The sequence below is a fragment of the Pezoporus flaviventris genome, unplaced genomic scaffold (assembly GCF_033815535.1).
Source record: "Pezoporus flaviventris isolate CSIRO_AGI_PZ_B2104156 unplaced genomic scaffold, CSIRO_AGI_Pfla_v1 ptg000105l, whole genome shotgun sequence".
In the NCBI taxonomy this organism is placed as follows: domain Eukaryota; kingdom Metazoa; phylum Chordata; class Aves; order Psittaciformes; family Psittacidae; genus Pezoporus; species Pezoporus flaviventris.
The window spans coordinates 1,232,202-1,254,369 of record NW_026892653.1 but is presented as its reverse complement, the minus strand read 5'-3'; the positions used below and the strand labels follow the sequence as shown (position 1 = coordinate 1,254,369).

At 50.5% G+C, this 22,168-nt stretch overlaps 1 protein-coding gene across 1 annotated transcript in view; it reads left to right on the top strand.

Annotated features, from left to right (window-relative positions):
* The window catches only part of JPH3 (junctophilin 3), a 57,128-nt gene that overhangs the window by 29,473 nt on the left and 5,487 nt on the right, over positions 1-22,168 (top strand). Inside the window, exons 3-4 of the mRNA XM_061477330.1 lie at positions 7,556-7,680; positions 12,674-13,593. Of these exons, the coding sequence (XP_061333314.1) occupies positions 7,556-7,680; positions 12,674-13,593 (1,045 nt within the window). The remainder of the gene's footprint in view (positions 1-7,555; positions 7,681-12,673; positions 13,594-22,168) is intronic.

Below are 22,168 nucleotides of genomic sequence, written 5' to 3'. Positions count from 1 at the left end.
GATGTGCCTTTGGGTACCAGCTCCACCTAGTTCAGCTCTTTGAAGTTGATGGGGTTTGATTTTCTTGTGCCAGGGCTGGCATTTTATGTTTAGGAACAACAGGGATAAAATAAACAAATCCGAGCAGCCCCATAACCAATGTGGGATGACGGCAACAAGGCAAGATGGAGAGGATCATAGCATTATGGTCCTTAGGCTGCTCTCATCCTTCTCCACCTGGAAAGACCCAGCTCAGGGTCCCAGGGGAAGCACAAGGATGGGAGCAGCCAAGATGGTCACGATGCACCTTGCTTTGGCTGTGCTTTGGGCCATGTTTCTCCCAGGGTTTTGGGGATGTGACGTTTGACTGTGGCCCATCCTTGTCTCCTATGTCACCATGACTTTGCACCATTACTTGCGAAGTCGTGATTCAGATCTTCAGCAGTAGTCACTTTGCCTGCTTAAAGGCCAGGCACAGGACAGGACACAGCCTGGCATAATTCGGTTTTCCCCTTATTTGGATGAAAACCATGATATTTTCAAGGAAATGATGCCTTGGTGAATTTGCTCTACATTTGTAAGCTCCAAAAATACAAAGGTAGAGAAGAATCTGGCACAGGTGCCTGGAGCAACAAGCTAAATGGGAACTGGCTCCATCCCTGTTTCCATGGATTTTGGAAACCTCGTGACTGCCTCACCCCCCCTTGGCCATGGGTGCCTGCTCTTCTCAAGGTTTCCCAATTGGCTTGGGAATGTTTTCCCATTAATTTCCCAGCATAAAACGACAGGAAAACCCAGATTTGGGTTTTGACCATAACATTTTCCATACTTCTCTGTATTTTGCTTTCTTGGGCAATAGCAGACAAATGGATTTTATTTTTTTTTTTTTCAAGATTAAAAGGTTTGACTTCATTTTTTCTTTTTTAATTCAGAACTTTTCTGAATGTGACTCCTAAAAATGTGACTTTCAGAGCAATACTTCAGAGCCTGCAATAACCATTCCCTCTGCCCTGTGCCATCCCGGCCATCCCCAAACCCTTCCCTCTGTCTCTTCAATGAGAGGTTTCCCACTCTTCCTCCCAGTCCGTGTTCTCCCTGCTGGTACACAGAGTGGTGTGGTCCATCCTCCCATCCCAGAATCTCCATCCAGACCTGGGAATCCTGGCTGTGGGTGCAGGGAAACCAGGCTTTCTCTTTGCTATGCGCAGCACCCGCTTTCTGTCTGGCTGCAAAGAGCCAGAGCAGACTTTTTTGGCTGCATTACGTCATGTCAGAGGTCACATTAGCTGCTTTTTCCTCTTGATTAAGAATTCTAGCAGTAGGGGGGGTGGAGGGAAAGCAGACAGAGGAAGCGGGCAAGGGAGATATGCTTGCAATAAGCAGGTAAATGGGAATTTATGCACAAATAGCTAGTTGGTGTGTCTAATATTCCACCCCCTGAGTACCGGCACTGTATTACTGCCTTCACAAATCACTCAAGGCAAGCCTAGTGCAATAACAACTAAGCCAGGAGAGCTGTGGAAAGAGTCAAGATGGAATTAAAAGTGGGTTTTATCGGGGCAATAAATGCCAGATAGGGAAAATAACAAACAGGTTGCTAATTGCTGCCATCTCCCCACTCCCTGGGGGAAATGTCTAGACGGAAACCAGCCTTGGGTCACGCCAGCCCTTGCAGTCAGCTTACTGCACTGGTCTTTTGGGGCCAGAAAGGTGCTGGGATGCAGGATGCTGTGCCCTATGAAAGCTGCAGAGCCAAAGGCCATGCCAGCAGCAAAGGGAGGCAGGACGGGTGCTGCAGCTCTACCCTAAATCAGAGATGCTCCCACAGAGGTAGAAGCCAGACAGTCTGCAGCAGCTCTTATTAATAATTCAGTCCCAATTTGTCCCATCTAGGAGAGCATGAAGTCTAGCCAAGCCTCCCCTGCTTGCAGGCAGGGTTTGAGATACTGCCCTAAGTAGGCAGAACCTCTAGTCCCTCCCTGGTGCTGGTTGCAGCTATTGATCCTATGCCAGCAGGGTTTGGAGCTGGAAGCGCCTGTCCTTCACTGCAGGGTGCGGAGCGTTCGGATAGCCTTGGGAGAGGGATGTATCAGGAGAGATCCCTCCCTCCCTCCCTTCCTTCAGCTCTGGCGTTTGGTTACCAGCATTGATCACTTGGGGACTTTTGCTTCTTGTTTCGTGGTGCATCACAGCTTGATGCAATTAGAGCTGGATCCTGCTCTCCGCTGTGTCAGTGGGAACATGAAATAACCCCTGGTGAGTCAACACAGCTGAGGGATTCACGCTCATGCAAGCCTGGGTTTTGCACATGGGGTGGTTGGACTGAAAAGCTCCTTTTCCTCACCTCATCTGGCCATCCCAAAGTGCATCCCAGCGCTTTCCTGTGCACCCCTGAGCAGCCAGTGCTGTAAAACAGAGCTGGACTTGGAGGGAAGAGCAAAGCACTGGGTCTTAAATGCCCTGCAAATTTATCTCTGAATTTTTCCTGTAGTATTTTCTTGCAGCTAGTGTGTGTTTTAATTGAATTTTGCCATTTGAAAAATGCATGAACCTCTGTAATGGAGGCAGAAAACCCTCCTATAGGAAGATAAAGATGCCTTTAAAAAATACAAAACAAAAAGCTGCCTGATTACATATTGACCTGAGAGACAAAGTGAATCGGATGGAGCCAGCCTGGCCCCTTAGGAAAACTTGAGGCTGTTCATTATGTCCCAGGATGAGCTCACTGGCTGGTTAACTCCATCCTCACCACTCGTGAGTGCCTACGAGCCAGCAGCGCTCATCTGCTCAAGTGAAGCCTCCAATGGAGACACCACATGGCAGGTTTGCCATAAAAATAGGGACTGCAGGGTTTTCTCCTCTTATATGGTAGGAAGAGTTTAAAAAGCTGAACAGAAGAAGGCTTTAATAATAATTTTAGTAATTTTCTTTCTATCTCAGCTTTCTTACTTCATTTCTAAGCTCTGGACAATTAGATCAGTCTGTCCCTCTCTTCTGCCCCTCCGTCTGAGCTAAGAAATGGAAAACAAAGAGGGAGAAGACAGTGGATCCCTTTGTAGTTACCAGGAGCTTGGGGGTTTTATGAGCTCCCTTGCAGGGGGGTTGAATTATAGGTGTAGAGGCAGTATAGAACAGGTTAAGACCTAACAGTCCTGCTGAAATCAGGTCAGTACTGAGCAAAGGGTTTAGTGCTTGTTGTGATGTGCTCCTGTTGAGGAGTTGGAACTATCTGGAGAGTTCAGGGGAGGTTTCTATTCAGCTCTTGGCATGGGATGGAGGAGTGCTGGAGATCTTCATCCCCACAGCAGGATCCCAACAGTAAAGCAGCACTTTCATACTTCCCTATCTGAAGGGAAGTATGAAAGCCTAAATCCCACCAAGGAGAGGATCCCTCAGCCAAGCTCTGAGTTCTCAGGGGCACCACAGAAGCAAGCAATGTGCTTGCAAAAGAACATAAATCCCCCAGCAAAAGCTGAATTTTGGAAAACAGACCTTCTTTTCCAGAAATGTTGCCCAAATGACACCTTTTCACATTTAAACCACAAGCAATGCAGATTTCCCCCTGCATCCAGGAAATACCTTCCTTTGGCCCAAAACATAATTCTGCTCAGAGTCTGCTACCTGCTTTTTATTGAGGAGGAAGAGCGTGTTTTCCACACAGGAATGCAAGAAAGAAAGGAATAAAGATGGCAAATCCTTCATCTGCTTCCAGCTCGCCCATCACTGCACGAGAGAGGAGATAGACTCAGAAACAAAACAGGTTTCTTGTGACAGCAGTTACCATCCATACAGTTACAGGTGTCACATTTACAACTCACAGACAGACCCACCTCTGTTCAGGGGCATTTCTGGTGTTCTGGAAACTTATTCTGTTTTCCAGCCTAGTTTTTAAGCAGTTTGTCCCACTTGTCCCCCTACCAAAGCAGTTCATTAACCAAATCACCACTCAAACCTTGTCTGGTTCTAATTTTGCTTCCTGTTTTTGCTGAAACCATCAGGTACCACAGATTTTGCTGAGAGTTCACCCTTTTTTGGCTAAACCGGCCCTGAGCATTGGATTTGCAACAGAAGCCCTCATGCCAGCTCCTTGCTCAAGCAAATCCAGGCCAGTAGCTGTTGGCATTCCTAAAAAGCCAAGTTCTTCCTTGCAAATCAGGTTATTCCAGCTTCTTGTGGATTAGATGGAGCTGATAAAGTTGGCATTATGAACCATTCGAAGATATTATCCCTTCCCTTGTCGGTTCTGGCCAAATCACAAGAGATCTGCAAAGGAATCTGGTTGCTCTTTCTCCCTGCCTCCTCTGCCAGCTCTTCTTGCCAGTTGGACCACTTGCCCGGTCATCCTCCCAGGAGTCAGCTTGGCAAAACTCCATAAGTAACATATTCCAAGCCAGATCCAATGTGGACTCTTTGCCCCAACCCAAACCAGACCCTTGCATCTCAAGATCTGTAAACCACCCCTTGCCATCCTCACTGTGGCTCTTCCCAGCCCCATCCCAAAATGCCCACCCCGGGATCAGCTTGGATGTGCACTAAAATCTGATGATGTGCACTAAAACATGATGTAGAGGTTGTAGCTATCCTCAGAAGTCCCTTTGTGCTTGGGAGTGCCGATGCTCAGGGAGCTCTGGCTGTCTCCACAACCCAGGATGTGTTTTTCCCTCTCCCTCGCTCATCCAGTGGTGGTAGAAGGAATCTTCCAGCAGATGTGCAACCTTTTATCAGCTCAGATGAGATGATAGGAGCACCGTGCTCTTGCAAATAACACCATTTGTCCAGTGGGCTCATCACAGGGTGGAAGACACCACAGGAGGTAACTAAGGAGCAATGCAAGAGGATCTGTTTAATTCCTCCCACCTCCAAGCATCCCCAGCCTCCTCCTCCAGCTGTGATGAATCCGTAGGGAAGGATCCAGCCTTGTTTTGTGGCTTCCAGGGTGGCTTTTCAGTCCAGCAAAGATTTAGGGCAGGAGAAGAGCGATTAGATTGAGCCCCATCTATGTGTTGAGGGGGTTTCTACTTTGCAAGGAAATAAACTCAAGCAGTTAACTGGGGAATTAAGATTTAGCGCAGGCTGTGAGCAGCAGGCATGTATAGAGGAGACAGCTGTTAAATTTAGGATGTGACAAAGTCATGCGAGCACTAACTGGATTACTTGCATTTATTTGGGAATACTTATGGTTTTTATTATGCAACGTATAGATCACCATAATTCTGCTTTTCACTCCGACGGCGCGTCTCCTTCAAGCATCTTAGAGAGCATTACAAACAATTAAGCCTGCTGTGACTCTGTGCAGCGCTCAGCATTACATCCGCGCTGTGGGTATCGAGTACGTTTCAGGTTGGGGATGGCTTAATTAATGAGATTGATTTTTAACACTTTCTGCACCGAAGCCCCAAGCTGCTGCTCTTCCTGGGCTGGTCTTGCAGTCCACAGAGATGAATCGGTCCAGAAGTCTCTGGAGTGAGTTTGCCAGGGATGCAAATCCATTCATCCCCAAGGGGTGGTGATTTTGACCCATTCTGGTGAAGAAAATGGGAGGTGATTAGTGCTGGAGAGGGGAGCATGACCTGGGTAGTGGCTACATGTATGCTTTACCAGCATAACCTCCCACTCTGCAGACACCTTTGTGTGCCCCCAGGACCCCTTGGAAGTGGCACAAGCTGCTTTTCAGTGATTCCAGCCTCCTTCCCTGTCAAGAAATGGCAGATAACTGCCTCCAGCTGCATCTCCAAGGAGGAGTTTAGGAAGGCACTGTTTAATCTTGCCTGCTGAGTTTGGTTCAGATGCTCTCAGACGTTATCAATCCTTTGTATCAGGCCAGCAGGGACCAGCAGCCTGCTCTATAAATGTGCTGCAGTATGGGCGGAACAGTCCCTTCCCTGAGCAGTTTTCAGTCCAAGGAGACGGTGGAGGGATAAATGGATGGAGGATCTTTGGGAGCCAACATCCAGACCACCGAGAAGCTCCTGTGGAAGATGCCAGCCAAGGTTTCAACAACCTTGGAGAGTCAGCATCTTAATTTTAAGCCTCAGGTGGCACTGGGGTGGTTCCCACTGAGCACATTAGGAGCAGTTCACGCCTCCTCTCCCAGCAGTTTGCTGCACTGAGCATCCCTGGTCCTCCTGGACGAGCTGAGCTGAGATACCTGCCAGGGGATGGGGCTGTACCGTGCTTGTCCACTCCTCCAGCCCTGCATGAGTGTTGAGCAGAGTGAGTGCTGGACCCAGGGTGGGTATAAAAAGCGTTTAAACCCAATTTTGGGTTGCAATTGTCACAGGGGACCCGCAGGACCTGTAACAGCATCACCACCGCCCCACTGCCACCTTCAATAGCTCTGTGAGAACAGGTTGTCTCTGCTCCCTCAGCTACTCCAAAGCAGGCAATTTATACACATAAAGCACTTATTAGAGCAAAGACAACTTGTCAGCACCTGAAAACAGTTGACAGGTCAGCTCCAGGAGCAGGGACCGGGCTCAAAGGGGTGACAGCACACAGGCGCGCGCGCACCCGGCTCCGTATCCCTGTGGGCTGCACGGTGCAACGGCGGGCACATTACTAGCCCTATTTTCCATTTATAGGAGCTCGTCAGAAATGGCACTCCTCTCCGAGCAGATGTCGAAATATTAGGGGGAATTCAGAGAGTGGCAGAGGAAAAGGAATGATTAAAGGAGATGGAGGGCCTGATTTTGGAGGGAAAAGAAATCAGCGGAGCTATTTATAACGCTGCCTGCACAAGGGTGGGTAGGAACAGGCGTTTATAAAGTGCCTCCATAGCTCAGCTAAGCGGAAGGGGCAAACCAGCCTCAAAAAGGATGTCTGCAGGAACACTGCAGAGGGGCCAGATAGGAGAGTGTAGATCCTGAGTGATGGAACATTGTCCAACATGAGCGTCTGGGGAATTGCCGGTAATGGGTGAGTGCAGGGGACAGTCACATATCCAGATGAAATACAATGTCCTGGTAACAGAACCACAGAACCACTGAATCACAGAATCCATAGGGTTGGAGGGATCTCTGGAGATCGTCTTGTCCAGCCTCCCTGCCAAGCTCTGTTAAGGGGTGGTAGAGGTGGTACTGATGGCAAGACCCCACTCCTACCTCTGCTCTTGGTGACACTTGCATTTACTTCCATGCAAAACATGGTGGGGGTGGAAATGTTCACTTTTTCATCCCAAACAAATTCTTCTTTTTTTTTTTCGTTAAAAAGCAACCAACAACAGCTTTAAATTCGGGTCTTCAGGCCCAGGGGTTTGCGGGGAGATGCACACAGAGATTGTCTGTCAGGCAGGGATGTGTGGAGGGTACCAGCCTGTTTTGGGTCGATGCATCCCCAGGAGAGCATCCTGCCCCTATTTCCAAACAACCTGGGTGATTTGCAGGCTGAGAAGCAGCTCATAAACACGTTGTTGTTGCAGCATCACCAGTTCCCCAATGAGCCCCAGCTACTGGTGGTGGCTCCTCTGCCACAGTGAGTGGAACAAAGGGGTTTCATGGGGGGAGTTTGTGCTTCTCCGTGCCTTGGTCTTCTAGGGAAGCTGCCTAACGCGGTCCTTGTCTCTCTGGTTGCCTTGCAGGACCTCTCACTCCAGGGCCAAGGCAGAGGCGGCTGTGACAGCGGCGCAGAAAGCTCAGGAGGAAGCGCGGATTGCCAGGATCACTGCCAAAGAGTTTTCGCCTTCCTTCCAGCACAGGGAGAACGGTCAGTGCATGTCCCTGCTCTGCCTGGCACCATGGATGGGGCTTCGGCACTGTGCCACTCTCTGCCCCACTCAGCCCTGCGGAGACCCCAACCCTCCCAGGAATGACCCAAGACACCCTCAATCTGTGCCTGCAGTCCCTGGTCCTCACTGGGACTCTCTGGGTGGGAAACTGCCCCAAAACACCCGTTTTCAGGGGTTTTAGCACAAGGTTTTCAGTATCCAACACTTCCGCCGTGTGCAGTCCTGTTGTTACAGGAATCTCCTCTTTCCACACCAAAACACACCCATTTTTTAATTCACAGCCTTTGATGGTTGCACAGAAAAATCCCAAATGCAAAGACAAATGTTCCAAGGGTGGTCACTGATTTTACCCCCATGGGTCTTATGGGTTCCTGGTTTCCCATGTCTGGGTAGCTAATCCTTCACTTAAGTGTACAAATCAGTTGGGGAAGTGTGTGTCTGAGGTGTGCCTGGTGGCTCTTCCTTACCTCCATCACCTTCGACGTTTCTTGCTGGTTTGGCCTAATTTTCACTCATGGACAAGAGGCTCAGGCTCACCAAAGGCTGAGGGAGGAGGAAGCCAAAGCAAAGCCATGGGGTCTGCGCCCGGTGGGTACAGAGGGTGGATTCACCCCATGAAGGCTGTGCCTACCCAGGAGTAAGAGGGGCTGCTGCAAGTGGGAGTGGAAAGCTCCAAGTCCCTACAGCAATGATTAACATAGTAATTAATCCATATGAATGGCTTTATTCAGAAGTTTTCCTTGCAAGGAACCCTCATTAGGAGGCGTCTATCATTATTTTCTCCCCCTTCCAGCTCTCTAACTGAAGATTACTCATTCGGTTTAATTGCTCAAGGGCCTGGCGCTGGTGACTCACGTTGGTGCCATTCCCTGAGGCCAGGGAAAAGGGCTCATTGCGTCCTTTGGACCAGCCAGCCCATGCACAAGTCCTCACCTCACCGCAGTGGCTGCAGGAGAGTGGCTGGGAGCATCCCATGGCTCAGCAGCGATGAGCCAGACAGGGGCTGAGGTCTGGCTCCAGCCACGAACCTGCCTGGGGTGGGTGTTAGGGGTAGAAAACCCTCCTCCAGGACACATCCAGATGCAGATGGGCATTTGGGGGGCTCAAGCATCCCCCTGGCAGAGGATGCAGAGCCCCACACAGCTCTCTGCTCGCTGGCGGAAGGCGCAGCTCTGTTCAAACACCCCTTGGCATTTCTCCTCCTGCAGAGGTCCAATTTGTGTATCAAGATCTGAGATTTTTCACAGGGCTGCATGGTCCCAGGGGCTTCTTCAGCCCTGAAATATTCCTCATCTCCATTTCCTCTTGCCAAGAGACTTTTTGCTGGTTTTAAATCGCCTCTTGAAAAGATATTTTTAGGTAATACATTTTTTACTAGCTTCCAGACAGGGACATGGTGCTTGACTTGTGCTGGGGCTTGTTTCTGATGCTCGTGTCTGGGTGGGTTGTGTGTGAGTGAAGGGGGGGGAAGGAGTTTCCACTTAGAGCGCATTAAAAAACAAACACACCATCCAAGATGAATTGGGAAACCTGGGAGCACCCAAGACCAACTCAGGCAGATAATAACTGTGAGCAGCCACATCACCCCACAGACCCCATAACCTCAGGCTGGGGGAGCTGCAGCAGGGAGGGGATGAGTTGCCACCACACTGCATGGCCTTTCAGGGGCTGTATATGCCCACCTTGCACAGTGCTGCAGGCACTGCCTGCCGTCCTCCTTGCTCAGCATCATGGGTGCTGGATGTGCCCCCTTTGCTCAGCATCATGGGTGCTGGATGTACCCATATTGCACAGCACCATGGCTGCTGGACATGCCCATCTTGCAAGGTTTTGTGGGTACCGTGTGCCACTCACCCTCACAGCACCACAGGGCATTTGATGCCCACCTCACTGTCTGCCCCGCAGGCATCCTGGTCCAGATCATCCCTGCAGCACAGCCCCTGTTTGAAGAGATGCAGACTCCAAACCCACAGGCAGTGGCTCCAGCAGCCCCAGACATGCCACAGCAGTGCTGCAAGGCTTGTACCTGTACAAAACAAAAACAACCATGCTCAGTTCCCTGCATTCCCTGTGGTTTTCCGTCTCTGTCTGTGGGGGGGGATCATCCACATCCCCATCATGCTCCCCATGGTTGTGCATCCCTGGTGCTGGCTCTGCCAGGTGCCAGCTGGGTCAGCCCATGGGCTGGATGATGCTGGTGAAGTGACTCCCCAAGGAGCTCAGCACTGCTCCCAGATCCCATACATGGGTCCTCAGGGGCATTGAAGATGCTGTGGCCAGGCACGGCTGCCTCAGTCCTGCTGGAAATCCAGATTTGGTGCTCTGCATCCTCCTTCGTGCTCTCACAACCGTTCTTCCAGGAACATCACGTGCTCTGTGACTAATTTTAGCTCAGAATAATTGTTGCACATCCTCGGGTGTCGAAAGCTGGCAAGACTGCACCATGCATCTGTCGAATTCCTCCACAAGGAAATGCCTGCATCCCTGTAGAGCTCCGGGGCTGGAGGGGCAGCTGTGCCATAGCGTTGCCACCCAGGGCTGCAGAAGTCAGGGAATTAACCCATGGAGGAGCAGATATAGCTCAGCTCGTTGCAGTTGTGGGTGGGAAAGATTTAGGATGTGAAGGTGCTTAAGAAGGTGGTCCCTCGTGCAGGTCTCCAGGGTGAGGATGCTGGAGCATCATTGGGCTCTCCTGCCTCCATCATTGGACTCAGGGGACCAGGGGTCAGTGCGAAAGCACAGGAGCAGCGGGTGTTTTGTGGCTGGTTGTGCTGTTGGAGCTCAGCTTTGGGGTCGTTTGAGTTGGTGGGAAGCTTTCAAATCCCTGCAATCTCAGCAAGAGTCCTGGAGACCTGAACTGGGGAAGATCGGTCAAAGTTTGGGACACCCCAAGTCTCGGGTGAGCCCGTCTCAGTAGTTTATAGCTTTCTCATAGGAAGCCATTTATCCCCTCCCTGCCTCAGTTTCCCATCTGTGACATTAGAGGGTGGCTGGAACAGGAACTTCTGAACAACACCCACAAAAACAAGTCTCTGTTTTTGCCCTGAGACAGTTATTCTGCGTGAAGGCGGAGGGGGTGAACTGCACCTTGGTCCTTCATGACAATTTCCCACTAGTACAGGGACTGCCTGGGGGCTCCAGATAAATCCCTGGAGGCAGATAAACAGGAATGAAGGGAACAAACTAAGAGTGAAGCAGGAGTATTGTCCCCGGACTGATTTTTCTATAGCAAATAGTACCAAAAACCTTGACAGTCATTAGGAAACAATTTCCCATTGAGAAATTGCCTCAATAGGAAATTTCCAAGCAGCCTTGTTACTTTTTACCTCCCCTGCAAGTGGTTCCATGGGGACATCCATCTGCATGTTCCCAGCATTCCCTGGGTGTATCCAGACCATGGCATGGTGGGACATGGGGACAGCTGAGGGCAAAGGCACATGCCAGCAGTAGCAGCAGCAGCGCAAGAAGATGCGATAGAGAAAATTGCTTAGCAGAATTGTGGAGAGCTTCTGAGCATGCACTTTTAAACCACAGTAATAAACTGAGATCTTCCTTTTAGAGATTCATTTCTTGCCAAGCCATAGCAATTGCAATTAGATGCATTTCAGGGGCATTAGGCAGTTAATGTATTTATCAAATTGTTCACCTAATTTCGCATGGGTTTAGCTGGAACAACGGTGCCTTGAGAGGGTAAAAGAAGAATTAATGCTATTAGTTTGTACCCCCTTGAAATACTTCAGTATAAGCAATGTGTTTAATGCCAGATGCTCACCTCCTGCTTGAAACACTCTCCGAGTCCCTGTCTCCAGGGAGATGCTATCTTAGGGGTGCTCTGGGCTCAGAAAGGATGAAATGCATTCTGTACTGATTATTGAACACACATAGCACCGAATGTGCTACCTTGCTCCTGCCTGAACACGAGAGGCACAGCCACCCATGTGCTTTCCACCGCATCAGCAAGGAGGGCTGCATGGGGAAACATCCATGTCCTCCTCGTGTGTCCAGGGCAGGAAAGCTGTTTGATATATGGCTTGGGGGGGGGATTTTATGGGAGGATTTATTTTAATGGGAGGCTCTCACGTCTGCATGGATGAGGCCATCTCCCAGTGTAAACATGCAGGTGAGATTCTCTTTACCTCCCAGCTGCAAAGCCAATGTGTTTCCCATCCAGGGAGAGGTGTGAAGGCTGTGGGCAGTGAGCTGGGCACGGGGTGAACCCAGCAGCACCCAGCACACACATGCACACAGGGCACAGGGTGAGCCATGGGTTCATCTCACATTTCCCCTCTTATGCTTACGTGGGAACTGATGGAAAAAGGTGATCTCCAAAAATCACCTTAACACCCTTAGTGGGCTTAGAGTGACTGCTTAATGTGGAGCAGCACAGGATGCTTTCAAACAGGGCTGCAAGCTGCCCATCCCTGCAACCTGCCAGGGAAAGCAGGGCTATAGGCAGAGCAGCGGCAGGGCACAAGGCTCTCAGCAGCTCTGCATCATAAGCAGCTTCCTCACCTTGCTGGGGCTGTGGTCCTCCTATGCACATCCCCAAGCAAGCAGGGCACCCACTAGCAGCAGGGGTGGTGAGAACTGTGGAGGCTAAAGGTGTTTCCTAAAAGGCTTGGTAGCCCTTAGGTTAACAGCAGTGGAGAATCGCATCGTTAGTGCAGAATGCATCTGTCTTGACAATGCCTGCAGCCTGCAGCGGATGCCGAACTGTTTCCCATGCTGCTCTGTGGATGCTGTGGTGACAGCAGGATTGGTGTAAAACCAACAATGCCTTTTCTCTCAGAAAAATCTGTTTGTTGAGCTCCGCTGCTGCTGTCCTGATCTTGCCTTGCGGTTCTCCTGCTGTCCAGCACTCCCAGCCCTATTCTCTGCCATGAAAAACCTGGTGGGTGCCCACAGAACAGAAATAACCCTGTGGCATTTCTCTCTCCCTCTCTTTTTCCCTCTCGATGACTGCACAAAAAGGGCTCGAATGCCAGAGACCGAAGCGCCAGAACTCGAGCGATGACATTGAGGTCCTCTCCACCGGGACGCCTCTCCAACAAGAGAGCCCCGAGTTGTACCGCAAAGGGACCACCCCGTCCGACCTGACTCCGGATGACAGCCCGCTGCAGAGCTTCCCTGCCAGTCCCTCCTCCACGCCGCCCCTGGGTCCTTCCTGCAGGAACAAGAGCGCTCACTTCTCCAGGCAGGTCTCGGTGGATGAAGAGAGGGGTGGGGAGATCCAGATGTTGCTGGAGGGACGTGGAGGGGATTACTTGCGACCCAACAGCTGGAGCGAAGAGAAGGTCGGTGGGACTCGCGGCATGAGAAGCGGGACGCTGCGCAGCGGGCAGATGGGGTCAGCCTCGGTCCCTGAAGACTACAGAGGTCGGAGTGGAGGACACAAACATTCGGCCTCCAACCACAAGCAAAGAGAGAGGTGGACAGATTCCCCAGCCACAGTTTCATGGACTTCCCACCACAGGTCCCACAACCACAGCTCAGGGAGCTCCAAACTGCTTGAGCTAGAAGAGGAGAAGATGAGCAATTACGAGATGGAGATGAAGCCCCTCATGAGGATGGATTCTTATATGCAAGAGATTCACACCCAAAAAAGACACTATAGCAAAGGAGGACCCTGCAGGAGCATGGCTGATGACCACCGTGGGGAAGACCGGGGCTACGGGGTTCAGAGACTGAGGTCTAAGTCCCAGAACAAAGAGAATTTCAGGCCAGCTTCCTCTGCAGAACCCACGGTGCAGAAACTGGAAAACCTGAGATTCGGGGACAAAGCTGAACCTCGGCTACTAAGGTGGGACTTAACCTTCTCCCCTCCACAGAAATCTTTACCTGTTGCACTAGAATCTGAAGAAGACAATGGGGATGCTCTCAAATCCAGTACGGTAAGTAGGTGAAACTGTGTGTTGACATCAACCCGATGCAGAGCTGTTGTGGTGGTGGACCCCGAAGTTGCAGTGGGTTTGTGCCTTGAATCCCTGCTCATCCCTTCTCCCATCCTGCATAATGGTGTGTGCTGGAAGGGTTTTCTCTGCACAACATCCTGGTGGGAGCTGCAGGAAAGGTGTTGGTGATGCTTCCTGGTGGTTTGGTTATGGCAACAAAACTTCTTGCTGGCCCAAGAGCATGGCATGACCCTGTTGCAACACCAGTGCTTAAATCGTGGTATCTGGGCACTGTGTGAACCTCCCATGGCTCTCAGTCATTCTGCTGCTACATGATGGCACTGCCTGCTGAAGCAGAGGCCTGACCCAGCTGAAGAAGAGAGCCATGGCCACGGAGCAGGGGACATTGCAAAGTGTTTGTGCTCCTGAGCTGATCCCTGCTTGGGTTTCCTGTGCTGATCTGCGTGGTGCAATACAGCTCGGGGGTTTTTTTTTGTGTGGATGTGAGCCAGGAGGGGGGATGCAATGCGAAAGGGTCTTGGCAAACTGCAGACAAGAGGATGCAATTTAGGAAGGACACCAAGGCAGGGAAAGCAATGCACATGCACAGCAAGGGTAGTGGGCTATTAGAGCTCTGCAGATCAGGGTGATAGAGATTACAGCCAAACATCAGTCTGTGCTATCTATACCTATACCTATATATATATCTAGCTATACTATCTATGTCTGTATCTGCACCTCTACAATCTATATACTATACTATCACTCCACTGTGAGGAGCACAAGCACACTTTCTAAGCAGGGGCATAGCTTGTGGGACTCAGAGGGTAACCTTTGTGAGAAATCCAGTCCCGAGCTCCTTGCTTTGGGATAGACAAGGACATGTTGGGCATTACCAACTGCCTGCTGGAGGTGTGCAGTGTAGGGAAGAGGAGACAGAGCAATCTTCAAACACATAAGCAGCTGCTGAAAAGTGGAAGGGAATAAACCATTCTCAATGAACTGTATTGATGGGCTTACATTCAAGTGTTAGAGGCAGTGGTTACCCGTTAGCCATTACTAGTGAGCTGGGACCTCACCTGGAGCATTGTGTGCAGTTCTGGTGTCCTCAGCATAAAAAGGACATGGAACTGTTGGAACAAGTCCAGAGGAGGGCCACGAGGATGGTCAGGGGACTGGAGCACCTCCTGTATGGAGACAGGCTGAGGAAGTTGGGGCTGTTCAGCCTGGAGAAGAGAAGGCTGCGTGGAGACCTCAGAGCAGCCTTCCAGTATCTGAAGGGGGCCTATAGGGATGCTGGGGAGGGACTCTTCATTAGGGACTGTAGTGACAGGACAAGGGGTGATGGGTTCAAACTTGAACAGGGGAAGTTTAGATTGGATATAAGGAGGAAGTTCTTTACTGTAAGGATGGTGAGGCACTGGAATGGGTTGCCCAGGGAAGATGTGAATGCTCCATCCCTGGCAGTGTTCAAGGCCAGGCTGGACAGAGCCTTGGGTGCCATGGTTTAGTGTGAGGTGTCCCTGCCCATGGCAGGGGGTTGGAACTGGATGGTCTTAAGGTCCTTTCCAACCCTAACTATTCTATGATTCCATGACAATAAATTGCCAGGGGAGGCCGTGGTGGCAGGGAGGGAGGAAGTGATCTAAAACCTGGCTGGACATCTGCAGCTCAAATATAACTTGGTCAGAGCTGAACCTGCCTTGGGAGAAGGCTGAGCTGTGTGATTTTCAGACCCTTCGCAGGCCTGTTTTTTGATGACTCTTAGACTTACATTGAGAGCACTTGTTCTCCCCACTGGTTTGCTGTTGCTAAAGGAGGTGATGGGGATCTGATGGGAGCAATGGGGAAGCCACCACCGTGCCAAACTGCCTCTTGTTAAGTGCCCAACACAGGAGGGATCCTATGGTGCTGAATTTCCCCCAGCCCAGGCCATACCTACTCAGGCAAAAGAAAGTCTGTAACTCTCAGATGGTGACACGTCAGGCTCTGGCAGAAGATAGGAGCTAAATCTCCTTGTCAGGGCAGCAGAAGATGACGCTTGGTTGTTTGGGAGACAAGGATCATGAAACTGAAACTACATTTATCAGTTACGCTGAAATTTTGGGGTAGAAAGCATCATGCTCTGTAATGTATCATCACCGCTGACACCCCTAAAGCATCCCTGCTCCTCCAGACGCTGGCAGAGCAAAGGTATCAGCACCTGCAGACGAGGAATGAGAGCAAATGGGTGGGGAAAAGGAGGGAGCGGGGACATCCGCAGCCGTGAGCACCCGGGATGCAGGGGGACTGAACTACAGATCTGCTGTGGTTTCCCTGCTGTGGCTGTGGATAAATCACCCCCACACAGAGCCCTGTAGCTTTCCGGCTCCCTATCCATCCTGCAGGCTGCAGCGCAGGCTCGGGAGCACCCACACGGCTTTAGGGAAGAGCTGAGCACAGTGTGTTTGTTGGGGGACTGCACTGCAGGACACACAGTGAAGCCAGCCCTGAGCACACACCACTGAGCAAACCAGCGGGTGCTGAGGCCAGACCAGGCTGTCCTTCCCTGCTAGAGCAGATGCCTGTGAAACACCAGAGGAATGACAGGCAGCATTAGGGGCCTGACAGGCTTCCAGAGGGGAAAAGCAGCAGCAGTAATTGCACAGACATCAACCCTGTTGAAGTCTGTGGGACTCACAGATGGTCCAGCACCTCTCATGATGTGACCTCGCGTGGCAGCAGGGAGCTGGGACAGACGCAGGTCCCAAAGGAGGGATGGAGCCACCATTTCTCCTTGCTGAGAGCCACACATCCCTTGGGGAGATCACTGGTGTGAGTGGCACTGATGCCCCTCCCCACCCAGCCCAAGGCAAGCAGACCCCAGCCTGCACATACATAAACCTCCCACCCAATGAGGTGGGTTTGAGCTGGAGGTAAATATCCCCTAATGCAACATAACATTAATGGCTCTTCCGAGTGAATCCCAGGCACTAATGAAGGGTCACAGCCTGCATGGAAAGGCACACAGAAAAGCCATTAGGATGCACATCATACTTTTAAAGTGCTATGGCTGTGGAGCAGCATGTTCAGTTTTCTCACATTCATAACCGAGGGTGGAACAGATGGCGAAGGTTTGGGAGGAAGCTAATGTAATACAGAGGAAGAGATAATATGTGGATTTAAATAACCTACAATGCCAGCAACAATTTGTTCTAGCAAGAATTGCACTGTGCTAGCAGGGTTTTGTTCCAGTGGCCTGGCAGAGAGGGGTGGTTGGAGAGGAGCAGGGGAAAGAGGTGTAGGAGAGCAATGGGGGATGCAGTGATTTGTGTTCCAACCTCCTGCCTAGCACAGTGAGCCTGCCTGCACCCACCAGCAAGGACCTGAGGGCATTTCAAACTTCAATGAGCATGAGTCCCTGAGGAAGAGGAGAGGAAGGCTAAAGGGAAGGATTTACCCCACAGCCCCCACATCCACCTTCCTTGGTGTGCACTCGGTGACACTGCACACACGGATGCTTAGCCCTGCGACAAAACCACTGCATCCTCATGCTCTGGGTCTTTCCACACAGAATTAAGCCTCTCCAGCTTCCCAAAATCCCTATTTCTTACTCTATCCCAAGACAGCCCTCCTCTTTGGACTGCCAGCAGCTCCCAGGAAGGGCTGGCTGTGTGTATGCGTGTGTGTGCACATGTGTGTGCCCACGCTGCTTCAGCTTGCATGACAGCCTGCTTCCCTGTGATCCACAGCACTGCCATCTGCGATGCTGCTCCTTGGAAAGGGCATTTCTCATCTCCCAGACAGCTGGGCTGCTTCAGAAAGGTGCTGCCAAGGAATGGGAAGGATGCTCTTAGCTCGGTAGGGCTATTTTTGCCCTAAGTGTAGTATCCTTACGCAGGGCTGAGGTCACCCTCACACCTTAATCTTGGTTTAAAAGTAATCTGCCAAAAAACAGCACTACACACTCCATCAGTGAGGCCAGTGGGCTGGCTCTGTGTTGGAATGCCAGCTCCAGCTCTGAGAGCAAGCACACCCTCATGGGAGAGGGATGGGGATGCTGGCCTTGCAGAAATACAGTCTTGAAATGGTCACTGGCCTTGATTTCTATCTTAGAAACAAGGCTGGAAGGGCTGCAGGGTCCCTTGGAGCCCAGCCTCTTGTAACATGTGCCCCAGTGGGGATGCAGACCTCTGCAGAAGAGACAGATGTTGCTCTAGGTTGCTATATAAGCTATGATGCAACCTCTTGGTTGCTATACAAGCTACGGGAACTTTGTTCTGAGCCATTTTTCATCAGCCCCTTAAAGAGATGCTCCCAGAGCCCCTCTTCATCGGGGCTGCACATCAGTAATTGAAAATTGCTCTTATAAAGGTCACTTCGTGTGCCCAGCGCTCAATAGCATTGATGAAATTCCGCACTGCTTGGTGTTCACTGTCAGGGTTTCAGGGTCATCAAGCTCACACTACAGTCATAGAAGCCCTTTAAAATTACATTTAAAGCCACCTGATCTTTCTGTGCCTCTGTGTGCACTGACCCCTGCATCCACAGTACAAACTCACGTCAATTGTCACCATTCAGGCAGATGAAAATGGAAGCCAACACACAAGGATCAGTGTCGATGTTGTTGGATTAAGGGACTTACAGGAACATCACCACCCGTTCTGCCCTTAAATGCCCACAAGGTGTAAAGCTCAGCCTGTGCCTGCATGCTTCACAGGTTCCTAGGGCCTTTGAGAAGATCTTTTTAGATTGGGAAAGGAAAAGAGGAATTGTTGAGGCACTGGAAAAGGAAAGGGGCTTTCTAAAATGCCAGCAACCCTTTAACCCACAAGCGCAAAACACATCACATTTTTAGGGTTGGGGATGGGGGAAGATATATGTGTCCTTTCCTGCAGGTGCCGAACATCTGCAGCTTGTAAAAGGGAGAAGTGTTTTAGGCACAGAGGTCCTCAGCGTGCCTGCAAGAAGGGCTAGTGTTCAGGCAGTCAGGCACGAATGGAGCCTGATTCATCTGCTGTCCTCATTTGGCAGGAGCAATCACGGACATTCAGGTGAAGACTCATAGGGACACATCGTGGCCTCGCTAAAGGCACCCTTGGATATGTGAGTAGGCTTGAGACTTGGCCCTTTAAAATCCCCATCTCATCTCGTTGAGAAGGCCTGATGGAAGGGCAGTAGGCAAAAAAAAACCACCCCGCAGCCACCCCTGTCATTTGCTTCCATTGTCACAGGCTGTTGGATAGGATCTCCGTGCTCTCAGCTGTTTGCTGACAATCCTGCCTCTTACTGCAAACAAAAAACCAGGGCAAACAGTTGCAGCAAATGGAGCTCGCAAGCATCTGCTGGGTTAGGGATGTCAGAGACACCCCCTTGTCAGTGCCAGGTAGGCAGGGAGGGATTCCAGCAGCTGCAGCATCTTCCCTGCTCACTCCCTGCGTGAGGGGCGTATTCTCCATCAAGATATTCCGAGCAGGTTTCGCTGTCGCTGGGGAAAGTGAGGAGGAAGCAGCCAATCTGCATCCAGCACAGGCTCTGCTGGAGCACACTGTGCAGCCGGAGCCGGGCCGAGGGAGGGTACCCAGGCAGGGGACTCAGTCCAGGCTTTGATGGAGCAGGGTGGGAGGGATGGAGCGTGGCACTTGGCTCCTCCTCACTGATGCAGGTGTGGATGGCTGCCTTTTCTTCCAGCTGTGGGGTTATTCTTGAAGAGATTTACCTCAATGTGGAGTGCTCTCTTCAGAGAAGTTAGGGACCTTTATCCCTGAAGAGTGCAAAATGAGATTAAAAACACAGCTAGCTGTTCCCTCTGTCCTGAACAGGCACCCACTGAATTGTGAAGCTTCGCCTGCATCTCAGACTCGGCTCAATGCTGTGAGCAGAGGTGCTCCATCTATCTGCCTTTGGACCACTGTGCTGGGAAAGCAGCCTGGGGGCTTTATTGGGGTCAGCCTCCTTGGGACTAAACCCCGTGTCTTAACTCTGTGGTCCTCTCAGTCTTCCTGCTTCAGGTTTTTCCACTTACATTTTTCCCCCATCAGAAGGGAGTCTTCCCCAGGTCTCCTAACACAAGCAGGACTGGCTTTTCCTTATTTCTCTTATCTCAAACAGGTTCAAACCCCAATCCCAAATGGCCATAGCACATACATGTGTCCATGCAAGTATAAATGTAATTACCTGGGAATAAGGAGGAAGATGGTCCTGCAGACACCCATTTGCCATCATACACCTCTAGGGATGAGCCAGGTCCAAGCATCACCACAGGGGCTGTGGCATGCACAGGAGGAGCTGTGCACAAAGCAAACAGTTTGGGTTTGGGGATTGCCTCGTTTTAAAACACAGTAATCAGAAACTGTTCTTTTCTCTAATCCCTTTCATGTACAGGCATCGCAGGCATTACCAGCAACAACACAAAGTAAACAGTGTTCAGAGAGAAGTGCACTGTTTAACTTGAGAGGGTCCTCTTATAACCCTTTTAATCTTAGGGCCCCTTTGATGTACCTGAAGAGAGCACCTCTCTGACTTTGCTCCTGTCATCCTGGATTCATATTAGGTTTTGAGCCCAACTCCACATCTTCCAGCTTTGAAGAAGTTGGGGTCAAAAACCAGCTTTTAACCCCAGGAGAACCAAAAGTCTTAAAAACATATGTACAGGTCCAAACAAGAGAGCTCACGCCGGCACCTGTAATGTGAGGACTGAACCAGGGGTGATACTAAGAGACCCCAGCTCGGGATAAACCCTCACATTCACTTCAGCCGCTTCTTTTCTGCAGAAGCAGGTTTCTCCATGCCTCAGTTGCACACTGGTATCAAGTGCACATTCAGCATCTCCTGGGCTGCTTTCCTCAAGTCACGGGAGACGCTGTAATACGCTGAAGAAAGCAAGTGAATCCCTTATGTTTCTTTTACTAAACGCTCTTTAACCGTTTCACAGCAGCCTGTTCCTGGCAATTATGTGACAAATCAGCACAAATGTCATGGAGCTGCTAAGTTTTCATCACTTTCCGCAGTGCTGAGGCTGGGAAACAACACATATATTTTTTTTGCTGATCCAAGTCCTTAGCAATTACACTTAAAGGATCCCAGAGGGATTCCTAGGTAACCTGCACTATGGTTTCCATGGCAAGAGAGGCAGAGCTTGTACCCTGCTATAATAGATAATAATGGATCGTTAATGCTTAAATTAATTATGCTGCAATTGTATTTGTGAACCAGCTGTCCCTTGTATTCCCAGTAAGACTCCCGAGTTGCTACACAACTCAAAAGGATAAAAACAAACAAGAAGGAGGGGCAGGAACCGTGGTGCTCGGCTGCAGCCACCATCGGAGCTGCAGAATACCAGAAACCACAGGCTGGAGGAAACCTTCACTCATTACTTCTATAGCTCCAATTTCTGTTATTACCTCCGTGCCATAACAAAGCTTTATTCACATTATAGTGTTTACATGGGTCTATGTTCCAACTCTCTAATCTGTGCAGGAAAACTTGAAAGTCCTTGGAGGCTTATCCCTGCTGATACAGAAGGATGCTTTCACCTCGCTGATACTGGTGTATCATCACTGGGCCCATCCTGGGCAGATGTTTTTCTCCTCCCAGGAAGGATCTCATTATAAAAAGCCAAAACAACAAATCCCAGCCCCAGAGCCGCCTCGTTTTGCTGATGAAATTTGCCATCACCCACTATGCTGGATGATGCTTCGGCACACCAGAGCTTGATTTAATTTTCCCTTTCCTGGAGCCAGGCTGGTAACCGTTCTGGGTGGAATTCATCTCACGTCACTTGATCTACAGACAGCCTAGATGGTTAGCACAGACTAGATGTCTAACATTTAGACAGCTAAAATTGGGTGAGAGGACGCTGCCAACTGGCATCTGCTTCCCAGAGGAGCGGGTTCTGGACTTGCAGGCACGGTGCTGGGAGGCAGAGCAGCGTTCTGCAGCAGAGCCCTGTCTCCCGGATGACAGGCAGGGTGGTTTAAACAAATTTCTGCAGCTCCTGACGGCCTGCTCTAGCACCATTTTAGGGCTAAAAAGGATATAAAAAAGCAGAGCTTTGCAGGATGCTCACTGTGTTTGACACACAAACCCCAGGCTCTGAAAATCAGCTCGACCTCTGGCTTTCTAGCACCTCAGATCCTGAGATGCCACTGGCCTCAGGGTTTGCTTTGGGCTCCTCTATGTCTGAAGGAGGCCACAGATGAGATAAAGCACCACATGAACTACTAAAGCAACATGCAAAGTCACAGATGAAGGGTTATGGTTCTTTCTGCATGGGGGTGGCTCACGTTAGAGGGCTAGCACGTGGCGTGACGAGTTGTAAAAGCTGCTAGCTCTAAAATGCTGGCTGTAGCTGCAGTAAAAGGGAGTTCACTGACCTATTGCCAGGCCGGGCTCAGCAGAACATCTCTTCCGAAGCACAGACCCAGAAGTGATTCATTTTCCACCTGGGCACTGAGCAGGAATCGCTTCTTAGATGACACGTATCTCAGGACATCCTTGCCACCAAAGGGGAAAAGGACAAGCGTTTCCTCTGGGCAGAGGCTAGGGCACAAAGACACCTTACAAGTTAGAAATAAGCCAGCCATAAGCATTCAGG